This window comes from Geotrypetes seraphini, chromosome 5 (assembly GCF_902459505.1).
Source record: "Geotrypetes seraphini chromosome 5, aGeoSer1.1, whole genome shotgun sequence".
In the NCBI taxonomy this organism is placed as follows: Eukaryota; Metazoa; Chordata; class Amphibia; order Gymnophiona; family Dermophiidae; genus Geotrypetes; species Geotrypetes seraphini.
The window spans coordinates 49,973,940-49,994,650 of record NC_047088.1 but is presented as its reverse complement, the minus strand read 5'-3'; the positions used below and the strand labels follow the sequence as shown (position 1 = coordinate 49,994,650).

At 45.4% G+C, this 20,711-nt stretch overlaps 1 protein-coding gene across 5 annotated transcripts in view; it reads left to right on the top strand.

Annotated features, from left to right (window-relative positions):
* Window positions 1–18,984, top strand: part of LOC117360640 (fibronectin type-III domain-containing protein 3a-like) — a 177,552-nt gene extending 158,568 nt beyond the window's left edge. For all 5 annotated transcript variants that reach the window (XM_033944726.1, XM_033944722.1, XM_033944723.1 and 2 more), the window contains 2 exons: window positions 737–858; window positions 12,454–18,984. In XM_033944726.1, the coding sequence (XP_033800617.1) occupies window positions 737–858; window positions 12,454–12,771 (440 nt within the window). In that variant the 3' untranslated portion in view covers window positions 12,772–18,984. The remainder of the gene's footprint in view (window positions 1–736; window positions 859–12,453) is intronic.
* The last annotated feature ends 1,727 nt before the right edge of the window (window positions 18,985–20,711 follow it).

The following is a 20,711-nucleotide window of genomic DNA, read 5'->3' as shown; positions in this document are numbered from 1 at the left end:
TTTCTTTCCTCCCTATTTCCATGGTCTGACATCTCTCTCCTTCCTTCCTCTCACTCCCTCCCTCCTTCCTTCCTCCTGGTCTGATATCTGTCTCCTTCCCTCCCCTTTCCTGTGCAGCATCAGCATTTCTCTTCTCCCTTTCCTGTGCAGCAGCATTTCTCTTCCTCCTTCCCTCCCCTCCTTCCCTGTACAGCAGCATTTCTCTTCCCCCTTCCCTGTGCAGCAGCAGCATTTCTGGCTGGCTCCCTTGCTGCAGTAGGTTGTTCCATTCAAAGCCATGGGTGACGGCTTCTCACACGGTCTGTACCTGCGTCGGAAGCCTTCTCTCTAACGTCATGACATCAGAGAGGCTTCCGATGCAGGCACTGGTTACGGCTTTGAACGGAACAACCGACTGCAGCAAGGGAGCACTCGATCATCGCATCCAGACCGCGGGCCACAAAAAAGTACCTGGCGGGCCACATGTGGCCCACAGGTCGCGAGTTTGAGACCACTGAATTATGGGGCCTGAAAACGTGACTGGCTAGGTTTGTTCCAAGGACTGGATTGAGAATCTGTTCTAAAGTTCAAGTTCTTTTTCAACCATTCAGAAGTTCATCAATGTGTAGGGGATCTATTTTCCTGGTGAATTTTATATGCAGGATTAATGTACTTTGTTGTAGTTGATTTAGGCAATGGCTGAAAAAAAATCAAGCTGTTTGCATTAAAATTTTTTTATAACTTTGACATTTTTCAGCACCTAAAGTGAATCAGCTTGGAATTAACCTTTGTGAGGTCACATGGGATTCTTTACAACCAATGAAAGGAGATGCAATAGTTTACATTCTTCAGCTCATCAATGGGAGAGAGATAGATCAGGTAAATTAGATCATATTGGGTCACTTTGTGTCTTTTTGATGATGTTATGCATTTAATATTGATGATTTTCTTAGATTGTCATTTTCCATTTGTTTTTCTATTTTCCCCTTTTTCTGTTGAAAGCAATCTATAACTAGGGAACCCCATGATGTGAGGACTTGCTATGTTGGTTCTCAGAGAAAATGCTGTTACTTACCTGTAGCAAATGTTCTCTGTGGACAACAGGATTGAAAGCCTCATGTACCTGGCCACCTTCCCAAGGAATTGCATTCTGTTAAAGCTAAAGTATATAAACTAAGCTGCGGGAAGTGATGTGCATGCTCAATGGAGCCACTCAAAAGCTTCCAATGTATTCTGAGCTGGATAAGCTGCCTGTAAGGTCTCCGTCAGTGCACAAAGGTGTCCCTATGTTGCTTTTATAAAGCAGGCTTCAAATAGGCGAAATTTGCAACCACTGATATAATAAAGTCCTAAATAGATAAAAGTAAATAAGTACTGAATGCCCATAAGAACATAAGGATTGCCGCTGCTGGGTCAGACCAGTGGTCCATCGTGCCCAGCAGTCCGCTCCCACGGCGGCTCCCAGGTCAAAGACCAGTGCCCTAACTGAGATCAGCCCTACCTGCGTACATTCCGGTTCAGAAGGAACTTGTCTAACTTTGTTTGAATTCCTGGAGGGTGTTTTCCCCTATAACAGCCTCCGGAAGAGCGTTCCAGTTTTTCACCACTGTCTGGGTGAAGAAGAACTTCCTTACGTTTGTATGGAATCTATCCCCTTTTAACTTTAGAGAGTGCCCTCTTGTTCTCCTTACCTTGGAAAGGGTGAACAACCTGTCTTTATCTACTAAGTCACGTCCCCTCTCAGTCTCCTCTTTTCAAGGGAGAAGAGGCCTAGTTTTTCTAATCGCTCGCTGTACGGCAACTCCTCCAGCCCCTTACCATTTTAGTCGCTCTTCTCTGGACCCTTTCGAGTAGTACCGTGTCCTTCTTCATGTACGGCGACCAGTGCTGGGCGCAGTATTCCAGGTGGAGGCGTACCATGGCCCGGTTCAGTGGCATGATAACCTTCTCCGACCTTAATCATTCCTAGCATTCTTTCACCCTTTTCACCACCGCCGCACATTGCGCGGATGACTTCATTGACTTGTCAACCAGTACTTCCAAGTCTCTTTCCTGGGAGGTCTCTCCAAGTACCGCCCCAGACATCCTGTATTCGTGTATAAGATTTTTGTTACCGAAATGCATCACCTTACACTTGTCCACATTGAACCTCATTGCCAAGTTGCAACCCATTTCTCGAGTGTGTTTATGTCACATTGCAAATCTTCACAATCCTCCTGCGTCTTCACTAATCTAAATAACTCGTCGTGCCAATTTCCAGATCGTTTATAAATATGTTGAAGAGCACAGGCCCAAGCACCGAACCCTGCGGCACTCCACTGGTGATGCTTTACCAGTCAGAGTGTTTTCCATTTACTCCCACTCTCTGTTTCCTATATGCCAGCCAGTTTTTAATCCACATGAGTATTTTACCCTTGATTCCAATGTAGTCGTTCATTTGGAACCTTGTCGAACGCCTTCTGAAAATCCAGATATACAATGTCGACTGGGTCACCTTTGTCTATCTGCCTGTTTACTCCCTCGAAGAAATGCAGCAAGTTCGTCAAGCAAGATTTTCCTTTGCTGAAGCCGTACTGGCTGGTCCCATGACCAGTGTTCCCTCTAAGCGGGCGGGTGTTGTGAGCAAACTTTTTTCACTGTGAGCTAAAAATATCGGGCGCCAGCAAGTTATGAGCCAAATAAATATGTTGCTTTCTACCACAGAACTTCCTTACGTTTGTATGGAATCTATCCCCTTTCAACTTTAGAGAGTGCCCTCTCGTTCTCCCTGCCTTAGCTACTAAGTCTATTCCCTTCAGTACCTTGAATGTTTCTATCATGTCCCCTCTCAATCTCCTCTGCTCAAGGGAGAAGAGGCCCAGTTTCTCTAATCTTTCGCTGTACGGCAACTCCTCCAGCCCCTTAACCATTTTAGTTGCTCTTCTCTGGATCCTTTCGAGTAGTACCGTGTCCTTCTTAAAGTACCAGTGCTGGACGCAGTACTCCAGGTGAGGGCGTACCATGGCCCGGTACAGCAGCATGATAACCTTCTCTGTCTCTTCAGTCCAGCATCTGCCCCTTCCATTCACTGTCTGTCTTTCCCTGCCATCTCTCCTCCTGCCCCCCCCCCCCACCCCCCAATTTGGTCTAGCATCCATCATCTTCCTTCTGTTCCCCTCATGGTCTGGCATCTCTATCCTTCCCTCCCCCCTGTGGTTTTTAGCATATCTCTCTTCTCATTTCCTCCACTCAGATCTGATCATTCTCTGCTCTCTCTTCCCTTTTCTTCTCTGGTCTTCCTTCTCTATTTTCTGCCTCCATCTAAATTAAATTCTTTCTTACTATTTAGTCCCGTTTCCCTCTTTTCACTGTGTCTACACACAGCTTGTCACCCCTTTCCCTCACCCCTCCATTATCTTACTATTTTCTTCCCCCTTTATTTATCTCCTCCTTCCATCCAGTATGTGTTCTTTCCCCACTTCCATTCAGCATCTGCTCTCCCTTCTCAACTGACATCCATCTGCCTTCTGCTCTCTCTCCCTTCTTCTCACTTCCATCATCTGTCCCCTTCTCTCTCTCTCTCATCTCCTCCATTCCATCATCTGCCCCTTCTCTCTCTCTCTCTCCCCCCCCCCCAACTTCCATCATCTGCCCCCCTTCCCCTCACCTTTGTGGGTCACTTTCTTTCCCCAGAGGGTGGCTCATGTCACAGGGGAAGCTTTGGCCGAGCAGAACCGCTTGATTGACAGTGGAACTTACTTGATTGATGTCGATGCTGGGGCCCGTTGCCGTTTGAAGGAAAAAAAAAAAAGGTGGAAAAAAGGAACCTGTAAAGGCGAGAGGAAGGGAAACCTCCAGGACAGCTGCTTTTTGCCCTCCTTCAGCGGCCCAAGAGTTCAGACCAGCAGCGGCAGCTCTGTATGCTTTTAACTTCGGCACAGAGCTGCCCCTAATCAATAGTTTAGCGCGGTTTCATGAGGCAGCCTAGGGGCCTTTGATAGCCGGCCCGCTTCGATGATGCGATGTGGGCCGGCCTAGCAAAGGCCCCGAGGCTGCCTTATGAAACCGCGCTAAACTATTGATTAGGGGCAGCTCTGTGCCGAAGTTAAAAGCATACACAGCTGCCGCTGCTGGTCTGGAGGTGCGGAGACAAGGCAGGAGGCAAACGCGGTGGAAGGCAGGAGTCCCGGCGAAGGCAGGAGTCCCGGCACAGCGACTGCAACAGGAAGTTGCAAGTCAGCTGACGCCGGCCTTTCGTTGCGGCGGGGACCGAATCCTTCGCGGACCGGCAAGATTTTGTTTGCGGACCGGCGGTTGAAGAACTGTGCTCTACACTGTGTGCGCTGTGACGAGAAACTTGTGCGCTGCGAGGTAATATTTTGTGCGCCAGCGCACCCCAGCGCAGCTTAGCGGGAACACTGCCCATGACAGCTAAGGAGAAATTAGGTTCTTACCTGCTAATTTACTTTCTTTTAGCTTCTCCAGACCAGTAGAGGTTAATCTTTACGAATGGGTATTTATCCAATCATGACCAGCAGATAGAGACTGAAAACAAAACTGTGGAATAGTATATAATATACAATGGTACCTTGGTTTATGAGCACAATTCGTTCCAGATGCATGCTCGTAAACCAAAATACTCGTATATCAAATCAAGTTTCCCAATAGGAAATAATGGAAACTCATTTTGATACGTTCCCACCCCCCGAGGCCAACGGCGCTGTTTTCCCCCCCCAAAAAAAAACCGGCATTGCTCCTCCCACTAATGAAGGCCCCCCCCCCACGTGATCCTCCATCCCCTGCTTGTTTTGCCCTCCCCCCCCGCGATCCGGTGGACTCCCCCCACCCCCGCTCGTGTCGCACCCCCTCCCCGTCGCGATCCAGCATCCCCCAGGCATCCACCCACCCGATCACATTTCTTACTCCTGTTTGGCACCGGCACCAATGCACAGGACGTGCTGGTGCCCGAAGATCTGCCTCCTTCGCGCTGGGCCTTGAGCATCTCCCCCAGCTGAACCGCCAGAAGGACAGACTACGTGTGTCCATGCAAAAAAAAGGGAATTCTGAGAGCCCTGTTGACCCCTGTTTAAACCAAGGATGGGCCAAAAGGTCCCCTCCTTTTAGGGTCACACAAAGGAAATGGCGTACCAGCTGGTGCCACACTCCTGAGTGGACACTATACAACCGCTTTGAGATCTAGCAAGCGCTGAAGGGTCTGGCGAAAGGCTAGCGTCTCGCATGCCGCCTGACACAGAGAGGCTAGATATGATCTGGCAGAGAGCGGGCAAAATTCCATAGCATAACCATCCCGCACCACCACCAGGACCCACCGATCAGAGGTGATCTCGGTCCACTTAGGAAACAGGTTACGCAGCCGGGTGCCCATTGAAACCAAAGGGGGCGCCGGCAAAGAGCCATCGTGCAGGACGGGCAGCAAGGGAACCAGGGGGGGGCTCCCAGCCCCCCGAAGGGCCCCCTGAAAGGACTGCATGCGCTGAGCCAACTGACCCTGGGGAAAAACCAGAAGCCTGGAAAGAAGCAGCCCCATGCCCCGGGCGAAACTTGCGAAATTCCCGCAGATGCTCCCGGGCAGTGCCACCCTGAGACGCCGGGCGGGCACGGTACTCAGGCAGACGGGGCACCTCAGAGTCCGTCAGAGACTAAACCAACTTATCTAAGTCCTCTCCAAATAAAAATGACCCCCGAAAGTGAAATTTTTGGAAGTTCAGGTTTGGATGCGGCAACCGCCGACCAAGCGCGAAGCCACAAGGTACAGCGCGCGGCCACCAAAAGCCCCAGACTTAGCCGCACCAAGTCACAAAGAGCATCCGAGAGGAACGAGGCAGTCATCTCAATCTTCGCCACCTCCTGATCACTAAGGACCAGTCATCAGACTCACGATCCAGGACATGCTCAGACCACCAAAACACGGTGTGAGCCACCAGCCCAACACAAATAGCTGCCAGGATTCCCAAGGCAGAGACATCAAAATTCTACTTAAGAAGTTTCTCTAACGTACGCTCCTCAGAGACCCTAAGAGCAGAACCGCCCGCAACAGGCACGGTATGCTGCTTAGCAATTGCCAAGACCACCCCGTCTACCACTGGCGAAATTAAGGTAGCCCTATCCCCCTCCGGGATGGGATACCATAAGAACATAAGAAGTGCCATCTCCGGAACAGACCCTAGGTCCATCAAGTCCGGCAATCCGCACACACGGAGGCCCCGACAGGTGTACCCTGGCATAGTATTAGTCCCCATATCACTCTAAGCTTCTCATAAGAGATGCGCATCAAGCTTACCCTTATCTATGTCACCTTAAGTCACTCATAAGGAGGTGTACATCTAACTTACCCTTAAACCCTAGAACAGTGGATTCCGCAATTACCTCTTCTGGGAGAGAATTCCAGGTTTCTACCACTCGTTGCGTGAAGCAGAACTTCCTGATATTTGTCCTGAACCTGTCCCCCCCTTAGCTTTAAGAACATAAGAAATGCCTTCACCGGATCAGACCTTAGGTCCATCTAGACCAGCGACCCGCGCACGCGGAAGCTAAGCTAGGTGTTCCCTGATGAATACCTTGTTAACCCATATCCCTCAATGTGATTTGCAAGAAAGTGTGCATCCAACTTGCCTTTGAATCCCAGAATGGTGGTCTCCGTCACATCCTCCTCTGGGAGAGCATTCCAAGCGTGCACCACTCACTGTGTGAAACAGAACTTCCTGACATTTGTCCTGGGCCTGTTGCCCCTCAGTTTCAGTCCATGACCTCTTGTCCGTGTCACATTTTGACAATGTGAATAACAATGTTTCTTGCTCTATTTGTCGAATCCTTTTAGTATTTTAAAAGTCTCTATCATATCCCCTCGCAGTCTTCTCTTTTTGAGGGTGAATAATCCCAGTTTTCCGAGTCGTTCCTTGTAGCTCAGATTCTCCATACCTTTTACTAGCTTCGTGGCTCTCCTCTGCACCCTCTCCAGCAGGGTTATATCCTTCTTTATACAGGGAGACCAGTGTTGGATACAGTATTCCAAGTGTGGTCTGACCATTGCTCTGTAAAGCGGCATTATGACGTCCGCCGATCTACTCGTGATTCCCTTCTTTATCATGCCCAACATCCTGTTCGCTTTCTTTGCCGCTGCTGCGCATTGAGCCGACGGCTTCAGAGTCCCGTCTATCAGTACCCCCAGGTCCCTTTCCTGTTCGCTGTTGTCCAAAGTTACACCTAGCAATTTATATTCATGTTCTTTGTTTTTCCTGCCCAAGTGCATTACTTTGCATTTTTCTATATTGAACTTCATCTGCCACTTTTCCGCCCATTTCTCCAGCTGGTTCAAATCCTTCTGTAGTTCTTCGCTGTTCTTTTGTGACCCAACTGCCCGACCTAGTTTTGTGTCATCTGCAAACTTGATAATAATGCTTGTTGTTTCCTCTTCCAGGTCATTTATGAAGATATTGAATAAGATGGGCCCAAGAACCGAGCCGCTGAGCCGCTTGTCACCTTCTCCCAGACCGAGAATATCCCATTTATGCCCACCCTCTGCAATCTGTTCTCCAGCCATTTGCCTAACCATCTCAGTATGTCCCCATCTATTCCATGGCTTTGTAGTTTCCTCAGAAGCCTTGCGTGCGGAACCTTGTCGAACGCTTTCTGGAAGTCCATGTCCTCTTGTCCTTGTCACATTGGACATTGTAAATAGTTTTTTATCCTGCTCTATTTGGTTGATTCCATTCAGTATTTTGAAAGTCTCGATCATATCCCCTTGCAGTCTCCTCTTCTCAAGGGAGAACAATCCCAGTCTCTTAAGTCGTTCCTTATATTCCAAGTTCTCCATGCCCTTTATTAGCTTCATTGCTCGTTTCTGCACCCTCTCGAGTACTTTTAAATCCTTCTTTAGGTATGGAGACCAATGTTGGACGCAGTATTCCAAGTGTGGTCTGACCATCGCTCTATAAAGCGGTAGTATTACTTTCTCCGATCTACTTGTGATTCCCTTCTTTATCATGCCTAGCATTCTATTTGTGTTCTTCGCTGCCGCCGCACATTGCGCCAACAGCTTCAGGGTCCTATCGATTAATACGCCCAGGTCTCTTTCCTGTTCAGTTTTTCCCAGAGTTGTACCTGACATACTGTACTTGTGTTCCTTATTTTTTCTGCCTAAGTGCATGACTTTACATTTTTCCACATTAAACTTCATCTGCAATTTATCTGCCCAATTTTCCAATCGGCTCAAGTCGCTCTGGAGTTCCTCGCTGTCCTTCTGCAATTTGATTGCCCGGCATAGCTTTGTGTCATCTGCAAACTTGATGATCTCACTAGATGTTCCATCCTCCAGGTCATTTATGAAGATATTAAATAAGATGGGCCCAAGTACCGAGCCCTGGGGCACACCGCTAGTCACAGTCTCCCAGTCTGAGAATTTCCCATTTATGCCCACTCTCTGCCTTCTGTTCTCCAGTCATTTGCCTATCCATCTTAGTATGTCTCCTTCTGTTCATGGCCTTGCAGTTTCCTGAGGAGTCTTACATGTGGAACCTTGTCAAACTCTTTCTGAAAATCCAAGTATACAATATCCACCAGTTCTCCGCTATCAATTTGTCTGTTCACTGTCTCAAAAAATTGTTGAAGTAGGTTCGTCAAACATGACTTCCTCTTCCTGAATCCATGCTGGCTGGCTCTCATCAGGTCGTGTGTGTCTAAGTGCCGGGTTATGCTATCCTTGATCAGCGCCTCAACCATCTTCCCAGGGACCGATGTGAGACTCGCAGGTCTATAGTTGCCCTGTACTCCTCTTGATCCTTTTTTAAATATCGGCGTGATGTTCGCTATCTTCCAGTCGTCTGGTATCTGTCCTGTTTTGATTGACAGGTTGGCAAGTTTTTGCAATAGTTCACCGATTTCCACTTTTAGCTCTTTCAAGACTCTCGGATGAATTTTGAGTTTGTCGATCTGGCGGTAAATCTGGTTCAAGTCCACTTCTACTGTGGTAAGGCTGTCCTCTGTTGCTCCTTTGAACACTTTCACTGCTTCTGGAATTGTTGCAGTGTCTTCCTTTGTAAAGAAGGAATTTAGTTTGTCTGCAATTTGTTTGTCATCCTTGATGTACCCTCTCCTTCCCTGGTCGTCCAGCGGTCCCACCGCCTCTTTTGCGGGTTTTCTCCCTTTCACGTACCTGAAGAAGGGCTTGAAGTTTTTGGCCTCCTGTGCTATTTTCTCCTCATAGTCCTTTTTGGCATCCCTCACCGCCCTGTGACACTTCTTCTGATCATCCTTGTGTTTGTTCCAAGTTTCGGTTGTTTTCATGCGTTTCCATGCTTTGAAGGAGTCCTTCTTTTTTTTTATGGCTTCCTTAACCTCTTTAGTAAGCCACACTGGCTCTCTTTTGCCATTTGTTTTCTTTGCTTTGGACATCCGCGAAATATAGAGGCTTTGAGCTTCCGTGATAGTATTTTTCAGAAGGGACCATGCTTGTTCTACTGTTTTGACTTTGCCCATTTTTTTCTTGATCCATTGTTTCACCATGGTTCTTATGATATCGTATCTTCCCCTTGTAAAGTTTAAAGTTGTGGTTGAGGTTTTAGTGCCTCTCCCCTTCCCGACATCGAGTTTGAAGTTGATCCTGTTGTGATCGCTCGTACCCAGCGGGACTGTGACTTCTACATCTTTAGCCGGCCCCGTAATGCTGTTTAGGACCAAGTCCAAGGTGACGTGTTCTCTTGTCGGCTCCCCCACCAATTGTTCCAGGAAGCAGACCCCTAGCACTTCCAGGAACATTGCCTCCTTGCCACAATTTGAGGTTCCCGGGTCCCAGTCTATCCCCGGAAAGTTGAAATCCCCCAAGATTACAACATTACCTGTCTTTCATCCATGTTTAATTTCCTCTCTCATTTCTGAGTCTGTTTCCTCCCCTGTCCTGGCGGTCGGTAGTAAAGGCCAATCTTTGTGTCAGCACCGTTGTGTCTGGGAATCTTTATCCAGAGGGATTCCAGCTTCTCTTTCTCTTCCGTCGTAGTCACTCTTACAGATTCTATTTCTTCACGAACATATAGGGCAATACCTCCAACTTTCTGCCCCACTCTATCTCTTCTGTACAGTTTGTATCCCTGTAGTACTGTATCCCATTTGTTTTCGTCATTCCCCCAGGTTTCTGTTATGCCAATGATTTCCAGTTCGTCGTTTTTCGCTATTGCTTCTAATTCTCCCATTTTGTTTCTCAAACTTCTAGCGTTCGTATACATACATTTGAGTTCCCTGTGTGTTACCTTCTTGGACTCTTTAAACTTAGCAGTCTCCCTTGGTTCTTTCACGGTATCCTTTTCTGTTCCTGTGTCGTCTCTCTTATATGCTTTGTGCACGTCCCCTCCTGAGCCTGAGTAGTTGTCCGTAGTTCCTTCTTTGGGACATCCTGTTGCCCGGGCCATCGACTGGTGGTCGACTGTCGGCTTTCCCCTGTCCTTTAGTTTAAAGCCTTCTTGATGGCCTTCTTCATGCTGCCTGCCAATACTCTTGCTCCTTCCTCGTTGAGGTGCAGTCCATCCTTCCTGTAGAACTTGCTTCTTCCCCAGAACGTTGCCCAATTGTGCACGAAGTCAAAGCCTTCCTCTTCGCACCATCGTCTCATCCAGGCATTGATCGCTTGCAGTTTCCCTTGTCTCCTTCCATCCGCTCTTGGTACTGGGAGGATCTTGGAGAAGGCCACCTTCACCTCCCTGATCTTCAGTATTCTTCCGAGTGAGTGGAGCTGGCCCTTCATTTCTTCCCTGTCATACTTCCGTCCGCCCACATGGATAAGTACAGCAGTGTCCTCTCCCCCTGTGCTGTCTATGATCCTGGAGATCCTGTTGGCCACATCCTTCACTCTCACTCCCGGCAGGCAGGTGACAATTCTATCCTCTCTCCCTCCTGCGGTGGAGTCTCCCACGATGATCCCTGTCTTCTGTATTCAGTGGTTCCTGGGGGGTCATAAGTCCACATCCATGGTATGGGACCGATCTTCTCCCTCCTGTGATACTCCTGAAGTTGTTTTCTGCTCTTTGGGTGGGGGGTGTCCCCATGCAGTCTCCCTCTTGCTCCTGATCTGTGATCACCCCTTGTCTCCGCTTCCTTCTCTCCAGAATTTGCAGGGGTGTGTTCTCTCCTCTAGTTCATTCCTTCTTCCTGAGTTGTTCGGGAACAGTTCTCCACATGCTGCTGGTGTGCTTCCTCGATGTATCTTTCTAGTTCCTTGACCTCTTCGTTTGGACAGAACTGCACTAGAAGCCTCTCTTTTTCGCGGATTTCCTCTTCAAAAGGTGTGCACCAACCGAAACGGCGCCCCCGGTATATTCCACTGTGCCAGCACGAAACCTGCTCCTGTGTTTGCAATACAGGGGGAAGGTCACCTGAGGTTGCAGACAAAATGGAGGGAACTGTCTGTCAAAATGGTGAAGATCCCGCCAAAAATAACCCCTCTAGAGCCTGTAGCGACTGGGAAACCTAAACTGTCCTAGACCCTAAACAGGCCAAGCCGGGATCAGCTGTTGAAAAATCAGCTGAGAGAGAATCCTTTTTCCCCTACTGTTGGCAGTTCGGGGAATCCCTCCGGAGGTAGTGAGAGCAGACCGGGCTGCCTCACTGCCTTCAGCCGGCTCACGAGGCACTAAGACCAGGGAGCTCTGGATGCCTGCAGCCGCTGCCGACAGAGCTCCATGACCATACCGGCCCAAACTGCCGAGTTCAGGCCGGCCGCGAGTGCCTTGCGGTTGTACCAAATTGTGTCACAATCCCCCGGAGAAGGGCACAATTGCTCCATACGCGACCTAGCTAGAAGAAAAAGTGCCGGTTAGTGCTAAAATATAGTAAATTGACAGGGAAGCAACCCTGCAGACTGGCACTACCTCAGGATTTTTTTTTTTTTTACAGAACAGACTCCACAGGCTCTCGAAGCAGTAGGACTTGCTTGATTTAGGGGGCAAGGCTGACTGCTGAGGCTCCTCTAAAAAAATATGGGGAGGTGGGGGAAGTGGGGGGACCCACTGGGTTTGACACCCCCGAGGTCGGACGGACCCCCAAACAGGGCCCGCCCAAGCTCTGTCCAGCCAAAAACAGGGATTAGAAACCCCCTAAACAAATTCCAACAGTCCTACCAAGGGAGATGGGTATAGCTCACTCAACACCTGCTTGAGACTGAAAGAAGACCAATGAGAATAGAGAAGGGAATATATTATATACTATTCCACAGTTTTGTTATCAGTCTCCATCTGCTGGTCATGATTGGATATATACCCATTGGTAAAGATTAACCTCTACTGGTCTGGAGAGTGCTAAAGAAAGTTAAGATTTTATTTTTAAAGGGACATTTCAATGGGTAGGTTTACTTCTTTAAATTTCTATTGTTTTTGTCATGACTAAGGATATTCCTACTGTTCTTATTTTACTGGTACTTGTGAGTAACTAAATTGCATTGCATATCACAAGAAATCATTTTTCCTTTTTTTTTTTTTTTTTTTTTTTTAGGTATATAAAGGAGCGGAAACTTCATTTCATTTTGCAAACTTTCAAATAAACTGTGAATATCGGTTCAGGGTCTGTGCTGGTCGTCAGTATCAAGATTCTGCTGGGCTGCAGGAACTCTATGGCCCTTTCAGTCCCAGTACATTATTCACCTCTCAAAGGCAAGAGCTAATGGTACAAAGTTCTGACTCCACAAAAGAAATTGCAAAGACCAGGAAGAAAGCTCTAACTGATGAACAGTTTGCTTTTTTAATTCTTGTAGGATTTGCAGCAGTCGGTATTCTATTTGCCGTTATAATTCAGTACTTTGTAATCAAGTAAACCTTTTTACAAACATTTTATATTCAGCCTTTCTCTAGAGAATTATTATATTTATAGAAGATAATTATTTTAATTACAATTAGATTTGGAATTGATTGTATAAAACATACATCTGTTTCTAAATTAGGTGATAACTACAGCAAGGCTGTGTTAGTAAAATCATTCTCATAACTAAACACAAAAGAATTGTCTTTAAAAAAAAAAGTATTCTTGAGTCTTCTGCTTCCAGAATTAAATGTCAGAACTTCTAAAACTGCTTTAAAGCCCTTTCAACTGTCTAGCTTGTGCTGTTTGGCCAGTTCAGAACTAAGGCTACATAAAAAAAGCAGTTTGAAAGTATTGATTTAGTTAACATTTATGAAACAGAAGTAATATCAGGGACAAAACTTCAAGGAAATTTAGAACAGTAAAGTACTGCAGAATAATTTCTGTGACACAGATGTTAAATGTTGCATGTACTGTAGGTGAGTAAAAAAAAATTGTAAACATGGCATTCCATTCTCTCTTTATGTAATACTGGTATTATCATGGTTAAAAAATCAGCATTTTTAGAATTATTATAAAATGTATGGAGATGCACATGTAGCACTGAGATTCATCATCCATACTGTAAATTTAATAACCTGAATGTTTTCTATAATTAGTAACTAGTTATGGTCCAGTCTATATTTCACACCGTGACTGGTGACAACAGAGGTTTTCTGTGTTATAAAGAAAAATTTGCAGCACTTTCTAAGTACAGATGTATGTATTAAGGAAAGAAAGCGTGCATTTATTGTAAATGTATCACTATTTGGCTCAAACTGAGCAAATGTTTTATACAGTCCGTGACAATAAAAACAAAAACTGTGTTTTTTATAGACACCCCACTAATGTAATTTCAGATGTCACTATTGCACAAGAGAGAACTTATTTTTTATTTAACATTTAAAAAATGTTATTGTAAATAAATCATTGAAAATATATACAAAAATTTACATTCCTTCACTTTATATTTGAGAGTTCATTATTAATGTTGAAACATAAGTTTATGGGTTAATCTAGGAACCAGTTAATGCAAAATACCTGTTGATTGTCAAAATGTGTCCTGCAAATACAAGGGTCCATACAAGTTTTCTTCATCTGAAGTATTTTTACAGCATCAAATGGCAAGTTCAGAGCTTTATTTGCAAGCAAATTTTGCTTTATCAATAAAAAGTTATAATTCCTGTACTAGTTACTAAGTATTCATATTCAGCAAAGATATTATAATTCCACATTCTAGAGAATGTCTAGTGATATAGGAGAGTTGCTTTGGCTATACAGTTCAGATATTTCAGTGAGTAAAACAAAGCAATATTTTTAAAGAAATTGCTAATATGGCTGTTTGATACTGAAAATTAAATTAAATACATACTCTCAGTGGTAAAGATGCCACAAGAAAGTCTGTTATTAATAGGACCGCATTCCCTTTCCACTGGAAATTTGCATTCCCTCAGGTTTCTAGGATTTTCCACTTTATATTTAAATTTGGTAGATGTCAAAGCTGAAAACAGATTTCAATTTCCAGCGTATGTTTCCTGGGAGAAATTCATAACTTGATGGCAATTACCTACTAGCAAGGCTGAGAAACAAGTCAGAGCAAGAGTAATAGAATAAAAGCAAATGTTTTCATTATTTACCTCCCCATACTAAGTTCTCTTTCCTATGTCTATAATAATGCTTCAAGATCCATTATTATACATCATATTGCAGTAAATGGAGACATTTTTATAAATTGTTATAGCATTACAAAATTAAAAGTAGGTTCATGATGCAATCTAAGATTATATAATACAAGACAAAAATCTACTCTCTTCTGGTGCTAAGGCAGGTAACTTAGGACCCCTTTCTAGGTATACCACAAACCCCAGCAAGTGGAGGAAAATAAAAACCTCGGTTCAAGCCAATAATGGCTAGGGAAGCACTGCTAAAGCAGGCACTTATAATCGTACAAGTACACATTCCTCCCTAAGCATCAGGAATTGCAGATTCTCATCCTCAATTATAAAGAATACAGACAGTCAATTGCAGTATAAAACAGCACAAATACTCTGGCCACTTATCTTATGCTGGACATCAAAAACTGTGTCAGAAGTTTTTAAATCCCAATAGGAGTACCCTGTTTCACGGGATGCATCTTTAGGGGAATTGTCAAGGAACTTCTCCAGTGGGTCCTGGAGGTGGTTCAGGATGGTTATGTGCTGGAGTTTTCCTGCTCTCTGCCAGATTGATTTCTCGCTTCTTGGCTAGCACCTTGGAAGAAGAGAGATTTTTGCAAGACACTTCAAAGATTGCTAGATCTCAAAGCAGTTGTGCCCATGCCTCCGTCAGATTGGTGCACCGGCCGGTACTCCATTTACTTTGTGTTGCTCAAGAAAGAAAGGACTTTTCAGCCCATCTTGGATTTGAAAGGGGTGAACAGGGCTCTGTGTGTTCCGTCTTTTCGCATGGAGACCCTATGGTCGATCATTCTGGTGGTTCAACCAGGGGAATTTCTGACCTCTCTTGATCTGACGGAAGCCTACTTGCATGTTCTGATTCTGGCCTCTCATCAGCAGTTCCTGTGCTTTGTGATCTTGGGCTGGCACTATCAGTTTTGTGTGCTTCCCTTTGATCTGGCTTTGGCTCCTCGGACGTTCACCAAGATCATTGTGGTGGCAGCCTTGTGCAAGGAGGGCATTCTGGTTCACCCCTATCTGGACGACTGGTTGATTCGCGCAAAGTTGTTTCAGAAGAGCGCCTGGGTTACGGCTCGGGTTGTGGAATTTCTGCAGTAGCTGGAATGGGTTGTCAATCTGTCCAAGAGCCGGTTGGCTCCGTCTCAGTGCCTGGAGTACCTGGGGGCTCTTTTCGACACCGGTTTGGGGAAGGTCTTCCTGCCGGAGGCTCGTATGGTCAAATTGCAGTCCCAGATTCAGCTTCTGCTGGCTTCCCAATGCCCTCGGGGGGGGGGGGGTTTCCAGGTTCTAGGGTCAATGGCAGCTTCCCTGGACATGATTCAGTGGGCCCGAGCTCACATGCACCTGCTTCAGCTTGCTGTGCTTCGGCAGTGGTTGCCCCAGGTGCACGATATGGACTCTCCCTTTCCTCTTCAGGGATTGATTCGTCACAGTCTCAGGTGGTGGCTGCAGTCTTCCAGTGTGGTGCTGGGCGTGAGTCTGGATTAGCCCCAGTGGACCGTTCTAATCATGGACGATAGTCTCCTCGGTTGGGGAGCTCAAGTGTCTCTATCACTCGGCTCAGGGCAGTTGGTCTCCATCGGAGGCGTCTTGGTCGATCAATGTTCTGGAGATGAGAGCCATTCATCTTGCGTTGCTGGCGTTCCAGCCCTTGTTGACAGGCAAGTCTGTTCAAGTTCTCTCGGACAGTTCTATCATTCGGCTCAGGGCAGTTGGTCTCCATCAGAGGCGTCTTGGTCGATCAATGTTCTGGAGATGAGAGCCATTCATCTTGCGTTGCTGGCGTTCCAGCCCTTGTTGACAGGCAAGTCTGTTCAAGTTCTCTCGGACAGTGCCACGGCAGTGGCCTATGTCAATCGTCAGGGGGGAACCAGGAGTCGCCTCTGCTCATGGCCTGGGCGGAAACTAATCTTCTGGACATCTCGGCTTCCCACATAGCAGGAGTGAAGAATGTCCAGGTGGACTTGATCAGTCAGCACATGCTAGATCCCAGAGAGTGGTATCTCGGTCCCAGAGCCTTGATTGTGTAGACTTGGGGGTCTTCCGGTCTTGGACCTGATGACCACAGGTGTCAATATCGTCAGTCAGCGCAGGTATGTGCAGGCCGAGGGGCTGGATGCTCTGGTGCAGCCATGGCCGATGGCGGGCCTTCTGTATGCGTTTCCTCCGTGGACGATGGTGGGCAAAATTCTTCTTTGCATTACTCGTCATCCCGGTTGTGTGATCCTGGTGGCCCTAGTATGGCCCCGGTGCCCGTGGTACGCAGATCTGGTTCGTCATCTCGAGGCAGATCCTATTCCACTGCCCCTCTTGCCCGACCTTCTGACTCAGGGTCCCATTCCGATGTTCGATCCTGGTCCTTTTTGTCTTATGGTTTGGCTCTTGTGCGGGATCACCTAGGTAAGAAGGGTTATTCAGATAAAGTGATCTCAATTCTTTTGGGGTCTCGGAGGCTTTCCACTTCTAGGGCTTATGTGCGTGTGTGGCACCTCTGAGGCGTGGTGTGCTGCACGTGGTGTGGTTCCTTTCCTCGCCTCTTTGCCTAATGTTGGAGTTCTTGCAGGATGGCATGGACAAGGGTCTGGTTTGGTCGTCTCTCCGGGTTCAGCTTGTAGCCTTGTCCGCTTTTCACTGGTTGCTGCAAGGTCGGCGCTTGACCTCTTTGCCGGACGTGGTTCGCTTTTTGTGGGCAGCCAAATTGCTTTGACCTTCAGTTCCATTTTGGGATCTCAATCTGGTCCTGTCCATGCTTGTGCGCCCTTAGGTTCCTGCTCCTTGGACCTTACATTTAAGGCGATCTTTATGGTGGCTATTACTTCTGCGAGACGCATTTGAACTGCAAGCTTTCTCTTGTAGGCCTCCCTTCCTGGAGTTTTCTTGGGAGTGTGTGGTGTTGTGGTCTGTTCCTTCTTTTCTGCGAAAGGTGGTTTCGCCTTTTCATGTCAATCAGTCCTTCCGGTGTTGGGAAGTCAGGAGGGCTCATCGGAGCAGAAGCAGTTAACGCAAGTTGGATATCTGTCTAGTCCTTTGCTCTTATGTTCAGCGGACCCAGGAGATCTGGAAATCGGATCATCTCTTTGTCCTCTTGGTCTCGTAAGGGGGATGGAGCTTCTAAGGTTACCATTGCATGCTGGATCAAGGAGACTATCACTTCCGCCTACCTTCTTCAGAAGAAGCCTGTTCCAGAATTTCTCAGGGCTCATTCCACTCAGAGTCAGGCAGCTTCTTGGGCTGAGTCTTCTCTTGTGCCTCCTGTGGATATCTGTAAAGCTGTGGTTTGGTCTTCTCTGCATTCCTTTGTGCGACACTACCGTGTGGACGTTCAGGCGCGTCAGGATGCGGTGTTCGGTGATCATGTTCTGGTGTTGGCCCTTCGGGGGTCCCATCCATGATGAGTACTGCTTTGGTATGTCCCATCAGTGAAGCCTATACTGGTCTGGAGAGCTTGACAAAGAAGGAGAAATTAGGTTCTTATCTGCTAATTTTCTTTCTTTTAGACTCTCCAGACCGGTATAGGATCCCACCCCATCTGTTGTCGTTTCTTCTTGCAGGGTTTCTCGCATGAGGGTTTTGTTTTTTCTGTGGGTTCTAGTATTTTTCTAGGGCCAGGGAGATCTAAGAACAGCAGCTGTGGCATAGCTGGCGAGCTGTGGGGACATTTCACTGTAAAGGTCTGTTCTCTGCATTTTCCAACAGCCATTCCTGTATATTAGTTGTTGCTCCTGTTGGAGCGTTGTTGTTTTTTTTATTTAATTTTTCCTTAGTTCTACTTTGCTATTTGGCAGATTGATGGATAGTGAGAGGGTCAGCTATTAAGTACTATAAACAAGAGTTTGGTCTCGGTCTCCACCTGCTGGTCATGATGAGCTATTACCAATCAATGAAGCCTATTCCGGTCTAGAGAGTCTAAAAGAAAGAAAATTAGCAGGTAAGAACTTAATTTCTCCTTCCTGATGCTTGGGGGGGGGGGGGTATTGACCAATATTCTGAAATATTAAGACAAAGGGGAGGTTTTTGTCTGAGACCTATGACTGTTATGGGACCACTTTGTGTGCTTACTTTAGTGCCTACTTTAGCAGTGGTTCCCTAGCCATTATTGGCTTTAATCGAGATCTTTTTTCTCCACTCGCTGGGGTTGTAGTATACCTAAAAAGGGATCCTAAGTTACCTGCCTTAGCACCAGAAGAGAGTAGATTTTGTCTTTTATTGGTATGGTTTTCTACTCTTTCCTTCTTTATATAGTTCTTGTGGCAATCTAAGTTTAACCATTTCAGAAATATAGTCTCTTTTTGTATTGTATTTATTTTGATCAAGTTGGAAAACTGTTATGTTGAATGTATTTGTTCGACTTGTAGGTGAACTTTAACCATTGATATAGTGAAAGCCTTTCTCAATGCTGAAAATTGTTTATACCAATATTAGTGTCTCTAGTACGCAGAAATGTTTACATCCTATTTTCTTTCTTAGATATTTTATTTTACTTTTTTTAATAAAATATTGTTATTGGCTAATATTTCCTTTGCTAAAGAATTTTGAAGGGAATCATTTTTAGTTTAAAAAATAAAATCAAAATCAAGAGAAACACCGCAAAAGCATAAAAATGGTTTTATTTGGCAGCAGGCATGTCTTGTATTATAAATTAAAGACTTTGAATGCAGATTAATCCAATCATTACTTTTCCTGGGTAAATAGCTTTTGTAATTGTGACAGACTTTTTACCAGGAATTTTACAAGATATCATAATATTTCATTTGCTAGAATATTATTGTCTTTTACATTCCAGAATGGAGTACTTTAAAAGTGATAATGTACTAGAAATTTACTTTCTTGCCTGTCTTATATTTTGTTAAGGTATTTCATAAACATGTTAAAACTGCCATGCATATGTATTACTAAATTGTAACTATTAAATAGATAATATATTTAATATGAGAAATAAAAAGTTCAAAAGTATCCAAATTCACCTATTAGCATTTATCATTTTTAGAAGAAAATTGTTATATGCTATAATGTATTCTTCCAACTAAAAATATTTTAGAAATAGTATACAACATTATAGAGTCCTTTTAATAGTGGGCTAAGTTTTTGCATCTAAGATGCCTTAATATCATAAATGAATGTGCCATAAATGCAAAGGCCGTGTGCTAATTCTTGGGGATATACTCAATATGTCCTTTGCAATTGCTGAATTAAAATGTTTAGGCCCCCTTTTATCAATAAAATAAAACCCTAACGCAGCTTGATAAAAGGGGACCTTAGTACTGTGCATTAACATTGCTTATAATTAGTACATATACTAAGGCCCGGATTCTATAAATGGTGCTACCACTGGCTGCCGCCTTAAAAACAGCCGCCAATCACGTGACTGTGCTGTTTATAGAATTGTGGCTTCAGGAAAGGTAGGCGCTGGAAATGTAGGCCAGGGTTTTCAAGGCCTACATTTCTGGCACCTACCTTTCAAATGAATTGCACTTAGAGGCACTTTGCGATGCCTAATTATCCTTCGTGTTAGTCACGCCTACAGTGGCGTTAGGCATCGTAAAGCACCTCCACAGACATGATGCAGATGCCTTAATTTTTTTTTTAAACCACTTATAATGTTTTGCACTTAGGCTCCGTTTATAGAATATGGACCTTAGTTCCCTCTGTTGAGAAGGCACTAACTGGAAAATTCTATAAACAGCACCGCTAGGAGCCCTAATTGCCTAGTGACATCTAAGTTTGGGATCTATGCCCAAGTTTTATTTTTGAATTGGTTTAATTGGTATGTAATTGACTACACTGGTTTTCAGCCAATCAAAAAAAAATTAATTTATTTAAGAGTTCAGCACCAAACTCTTAGGATGCCTAAGTGGAGGCACCTTTCTGTGCCTAAGGATGCCTAATGATGTCTCTGTTTAAAATTAAGCATAGTTATGGATGGAGAATGGGTATGGCTGACTTAGACGGCATTTATTTATTTTTATAGCCCGTACTCCCCAGGAGCCCAGAACGGAAGGATACACACACAAAGTTTTCAGGAACAGAGATACATACATTAGAGTCAATAACATGCTACAGGATCAAAACTCAAAGCTATAGAATCAATACCTTGACTAAGAACACATGCTTTGCAGAATCTAAGAAAATAAATCATAGAGTCATGAATGGGTATTAATGTATCTGCAGTGAACGGTAGAAGAACTGGTTAGCAGGCACAGCTATTCTGAGGTAAGGTACGTTGAAGCAAGGCCTGTCAAA